The sequence below is a fragment of the Magallana gigas genome, chromosome 4, assembly GCF_963853765.1.
Source record: "Magallana gigas chromosome 4, xbMagGiga1.1, whole genome shotgun sequence".
Taxonomy (NCBI): Eukaryota; Metazoa; Mollusca; class Bivalvia; order Ostreida; family Ostreidae; genus Magallana; species Magallana gigas.
Genome location: NC_088856.1, coordinates 30247757 through 30254012, shown reverse-complemented (window position 1 = coordinate 30254012; position 6256 = coordinate 30247757). Strand labels below are relative to the sequence as shown.

At 31.9% G+C, this 6256-nt stretch overlaps 1 protein-coding gene across 1 annotated transcript; it reads right to left on the bottom strand.

Moving 5' to 3' along the window:
• Positions 1 to 3603: 3603 nt before the first annotated feature.
• On the bottom strand, positions 3604 to 6019 carry LOC136274636 (E3 ubiquitin-protein ligase TRIM71-like). The gene is made up of 2 exons (XM_066081975.1): positions 5906 to 6019; positions 3604 to 5453 (listed from the first exon to the last, which is right to left on the bottom strand). Exon 2 carries the CDS (start codon positions 5438 to 5440, stop codon positions 3773 to 3775), a length of 1668 nt encoding a protein of 555 aa, XP_065938047.1. The 5' UTR covers positions 5441 to 5453; positions 5906 to 6019; the 3' UTR covers positions 3604 to 3772.
• Between the last annotated feature and the right edge of the window lie 237 nt (positions 6020 to 6256).

Below are 6256 nucleotides of genomic sequence, written 5' to 3'. Positions count from 1 at the left end.
CTAATTTGGACTGTGAATCTTACCATTAAGAAGGTGGATTGGGTTGTTAACTGACCTTAACTTAAAGTTCAGATGATCACCTGTAACTGCCATCCATCTGTTAACTTTTCACATTTTTGACTTCTTTAGAATCACTGGGTCAAATTTAACCAAACTTAGTACAAAGCATCTTTATGGGAAGGGAATTCTAAATTGTTGAAATAAATTATGAAAATTTTTTGAAAAGGGAGATAATTACAAAACAGTGAAAATAAGGGGTGTGTGTTGCAACCACTATTGAAATAAAACCACTATTGAAATAAATTATTTCAATAGTGGTTGGGAATGTATTTCATTAGAAAAATCACCTTGCAACCACTATTGAAATAAAACCACTATTGAAATAAATTATTTCAATAGTTGTTGGGGATGTATTTCATTAGAAAAATCACTTTTCAACCACTATTGAAATACAACCACTATTGAAGTAATGTTTTAATAGAGGTTGGGGATGTATTACATGATAAGAACTACTTTAAAAACACCATTAAAGTTCAACTACAATTAAATCAATTTTTTTTAATTGTAGATGGGAATGAATTACTTATATTCATAACTATGTAATCACTGTGACACATTTGGAAAGAAAGAAGTTGTATATCATATTTGCAAACTATTTTGAAATATAAGAAATCTAACGAATAATATCAAATACACAATTATGGTACAATTTTCACTGCTGTGTAGAAGTAAGTAACCAATTCTCGCAGATAAACATGCATATACATTTGTTTTTATTTAACAAACAATTCAAATGCACAATTAAGGTACTGAAGACTTGCATATTTTATGGTAATAGTAATCAAGACTATGATGTAAATGTACTTATTTTAGGATTTTCACTGTTGTGCAGAAATAAACAATCCTCGCAGATTAACATATAGAATTGTTTTCGTACTTTTCTTTACCTTTCTCTTTCTATAGATATATCATGTTTTATGGAAATTGTAAATTATTTGTACTAGAAGACAACGTTGTAAATTGCCAGAACTTCTATTCAAAACCCCTGCATATTAAAAAATAATGTATAGCTTATATATCATTATAGATCTATGTAATAATGAATATCACTATCAAGATAAATAATTTCAATGATGGTTGGGGACGTACTTCATTAAGACCAATATTGAATGAAATAAATTATTTCAATAGTGGTTGGGTATGCGTTTCATTATAACCACTATTGAAATAAATTATTTCAATAGTGGTTAGGTATGCATTTCATTCTAACTACTATTGAATTAATTTATTTCAATTGTGGTTAAGGATGCGGTTTATTACGAGGGTTGTTCGGAAATTATTGAGACATTTACTATTATTTCCTTGGGAAAAAAGATAAACCCTTGAAATTTCACCAAAACGTACACCAGGATAAAGTTTACCAATGTTAAGCAATTCATTGTCCATAGCATGATTAGATCATTCCTGGTAAATTGATCAAATTGCCATCGCCCAGTTACCCGGCGCAACCGCAAACTTACTGCAACGTCATTTTAACGCTTCTTATTGATCCTATGCTTTAAACACCAAACAAAGAAAGTGAAATTAGAATAAATTCTTCATTTCTCATCTTTTGTTTACATTTCAAGATGTCAACATTCGTATATTCCCTCCATTCTTGATTTTTGTGAAAAAAAAATCGGGTCATTTCTAACCGAAAATCAAATTACTGTGAAATGTCTCCTACAGTGATTCTGTGTACATATTTTAGAACTATTAACATCAGTTAGTGTGTAAAAAGTACTTGATATTTAGTCACTTTGTCTGAATTCTAGCTAAACAGTTAGTAAAAAAGACTATAAACTGAAGTTATCTATCCCTTGCCATCGTATATTTTTTGTTAAAGCAATTGGGTGGCACTAAAAGGTCTTTCCCCGAAAATTCCATCAATATGATGCATATTCGCTGCGCCGCCTTAACGTCAAATTTCTATATTCCGTCGTTTTAAAATTCCTATTGCTTGGTAAATATATCTGTACCATATCCGTATTACAACTCAAACACCAATGAAACTTAATCAAAAGTTAGTCACAATAAATAGCAAAATGAACATATATAATCTGATTTCTTTTAGTATAAGCTGTGAATTTGCTGACACTTAGATAGACGATGTTTCAGTTTTCTTATCCTCAGAGTTTATGCTTGCGCCGGGTACCCCGACCACCGATTTGTTAACTACCGTCGTAAACAAAATATTAAACATTTTTTTAAATATTACTTTCTTTAATTATTTGTTAAGGTTTTTTCAGTGTTCATGCCAATTTTCACCCTAATTCGTCACTTAGAAAAGGAAATATCCGTGTTGTCTCAATAATTTCCGAACAACCCTCGTACAACCATTATTGAAATAAAATATTTTAATCGCAGTAGGATGTTATTCTAATGCCTATTATTCCGACTGTGCATAACACTTTCGGTTCCAGATGACAGGTGGTATGGGAAACCTGACCATATAGAGGAAAATCAAAGAACATCATAATCAAAAAGGAATACATCATCTCATAAGACATACTTCTTTTCTTAAGAAACTCCCCTAGCAGAAAGGAAAGTGTTACAAACAGACATAATAATAATAAACATAAAACTGAAATGCATCATCAATCACTATTGAAATACTTTATTTCAATAGTGGTTGAAATGAATCGCATCCTTAACCTAGTTGTAGTGAAGTAACCCTCAACCCCTATTGAAATAATTTATTTAATAGTGATATTTATAATAATATTCATCTATAAATAATTATTCAATATACAGGGGGTTTGAATAGAAGTTCTGGAAATTTACAAGATGTTCACAATTGTGCAAATAATATACAATACCATAGGACATGATATGTTTGTAGAAAGAGAAATGTAAAGAAAAAAATGTAAATTTTCAAAGAAAAAGTTAATGAAGAAATTCATTCTAAGCTACGATTGAAACAATTATTTTAATTGTAATTGTACTTCAACACTGTCTGTAAATTGATTTTCAAAATGGAATACATCCCGAAATACTATTTAAATATTTTATTTTAGTAGTGGTTGTATTTCAATAGTGGTTGTAAAGTGATTCTTCAGATGATATACATTCCCAACCAGTATTGAAATAATTTATTTCAATAGTTATGAGACTATATCTTTCAAAAATAATGATTCAATGCTTAAATATACATACAAGAGTTGAAGTACAGCAAAGAATTTTTCTATGACCAGTTGACACAATAAAACAAGTGCCCTAAATTAATTAACCTCTGCTCGAAACATACAAAACAATGTATTTCTGTTAATTTAAGCCCTTATTTTTCATTTATAATATAAAAATAATTAATTTATTATGATAATATATAACTTTTACATATACATACTTATGTATGTACATGTAATACCAGTATATTGTTTGTATAAGACTGAGCAACATGGGAAATCTACTTCTATCTTGGTAATTGACAAGACACTGATGATCATGACACTAGTCAATTTATTTGATAAGGTACAGCAGCTGTATATAACATGCAAACAATGCTAAAATGCCACTTTCTTTAAACAATGGAATTAGATTAGAGATATTTTTTTTAATTGAAAATAGAATTAATAATATAATGACAGAATAGAATTTATGAATCCATCAGTATATAAAGGAAACCAAAGTTTAAATCTATTTCATAGAAAATGCTAACAATGAAATTCAATATACACATCAGAAAAAGGCCACTTTTGTCTGATTTTCATCACATTTTTATAATTGACGATGTCTACTTAAGATATTTGATTTTCTTTACATTGCCTTTCCAATACTCACACACATACAGATTGTCATTATTATCCACACATAAACCATGAGGATCCTCCTGATCACAGTTATCAATGTAACGGAGAAACTGTCCATTCTGATCCAGAATGTGGATACAATGGTTGTCAGTGTCTGCTGTCAGGATACGACTCTGACTGTCTGTTGTGATACCAATGGGTTTAAATGGTTTGTTCTTTGTTACTGAGGGATGACCGGTGTACCTCCATCTGAGTTTCCCGTCCTGATAAACCACCACTACTGCACCAGCCGCACAGTCAGCTACACAGATGTCATGGTTTCTGTTCTCAGTGATGTATTTAGGTCTACTATTCCCTGAGTACAGAGGTTTACCTTCATCATTAAATTGAATGGTTTGTTTCTCTGTAGACCCTGAGTAACGAACAACTTTGGATTGAGTTTCATCATCACAAAACATGGTAACCAGGAGATCACCAGTAGGGGTGACACACAGCGTATTAGGCGTCCACTCCTCTGGTAATGTGATCACCTTTTCTGTCTTTCCATTCTTTACTATGCACACTGTTCCCTTTACCCCATTTAAGTACAGTAAACCCCCATCACTGTTTACAGCTATATCATTAGGCCATCCTTTTAATTTTGCTTTAATTGTCTGCAGGAGTGAACCTTTAATGTTGAAGCATTTGATATCATTGGTCTTTCCACTCGTCAATATACTGCCATCATTTAGACAGGCAACACAGAGTAGTTCTTCATACCCAGTCTGTATTGTGGCAACAAGCTCTGGTTCATCCAGTAGTTCTCTGACTGAAGTGTTGGGTTGGTTTAGTGACAAAACATTTTCTTCTGTAGCAGTAGATAATGGGGTGATTTTTCCAAACAAACTATACAGCTTTTTGGGGTCTATAGGTTTTGGAATGAATGTTGGCAATGATACATGAACCTTGGGTTGAAGCTTGCTGAACTCTCTGATCTTAGAGCTGTATTCAATGGTTAAAGATACTTCAGTGGATTTCTCGATTTTCCTTATGGTCTGTAATGTTTCTTTTATGAGAGACTGTACCTGTTTGATTTCATTCAAGTGTTTCTGTAAAACGTCTCTGTGTTTCACTTTTATCTCGCTGATTTCAGTTTTCATTTTCTTGATGACGATGTCGATTTCTCTGTGCCATTGCTCTCCTTGTTTGGACATTGCTGATGTAAGTTTCTCATATCCTCCATCCAGGTTGGCAAGCTGATTTTTTAAGTCGCGTGCAATTTTTTCATACTTAGGGGCAATATGATTCTTCAAGTCTTTTGTTTCTTTTTTAATAACTTCTTTCTTTGCATTGTAAACTTCTGTAACTTCTACAAAGTTATGTCCCTTGTGTTGCTTAGATGCAGTACAGGAAGAACAAACAAAAATGTTTCCGCAATCCTCACACTGAAAATCACAATTCTTGTGTGGATGTTTTTCACATGTTGGATAAATGAGGGTTGATCTTCGTTCCTTGAAAGGGACTATTTTATGTTTGTCGTATCCATCTGAGATGTGATCTACTTCACAGGGCTTGCAGAGGTTGAAATGACAAAAGTCACAGTAGCTGTGTACTATGGCGGTCTCACAAAGGTCACATCGGGGTACATCCTGGGCACTAGAATGAGGATCCATGGTTGTTCAATCTCTAAAAAAAAATATGTAATACTTATATTTTTTGATGTTCAGTTATAAAAAGAAAAGGATTTTAATATTTTCTAAATTCTCAGACACTGTCTGACAGTCAAAATGAAGAATTGATTCTGTATATATGTAATATTATTGAACGTATATTTCTCTATAAAATTCACATAAATGACTAAAATTACCCCCCCCCCCCTTTACTATTCTTTCAGCTGTAAATTATTGGACAGTTTTCCAAACTTTATAAATCATTTAAAAATTACTCGAACTGATATTGTTGCGTTTGATTATCTGTATATCTAATTTAGGGAGTTGAATATACAGAACATTTAGATTCAAAACGAAAGTAGTTTTTTAGTTTTAATATTTCTATTCATAATTTCAGATCTAATTAGAATAAAATGTTTTAATCACCATGGCTTGCAATTTTTTTTGTCAAGTGATAAGAATACAGACCTTGTTTGCAAAAAAATACATGTTCTTTAACTGTCTGGTATGCGTGCCCAAAACATGGCTGATCTTGCTCTGAACGTGATCGTGACCACCTGATTAGAATTTTAGAAAAAGAATACTGTAAGAGTTACTCCCCGTTCATCGCTTTCGACGTTGCCTGCATGGCTGAAGTCTGAATATTTTTCCTTGTGAGCATTATCTTCATAACAGTTAAGTATATATTTTTTTCTTCTTCTAAAATTAAACTTTAGTTTATCAAAAGAATATTGAACATGTACAGATTAAGACACAAGTAGAAATATTATTTTGGTGAATTAATATTTAAGTTCGGTATGTCATATAATGCGGCACTAT

What these genes read in the sequence shown, in the direction of transcription:
- LOC136274636 (XM_066081975.1), bottom strand. Translation starts at nt 5,440, where the DNA reads ATGGATCCTCATTCTAGTGCCCAGGATGTACCCCGATGTGACCTTTGT.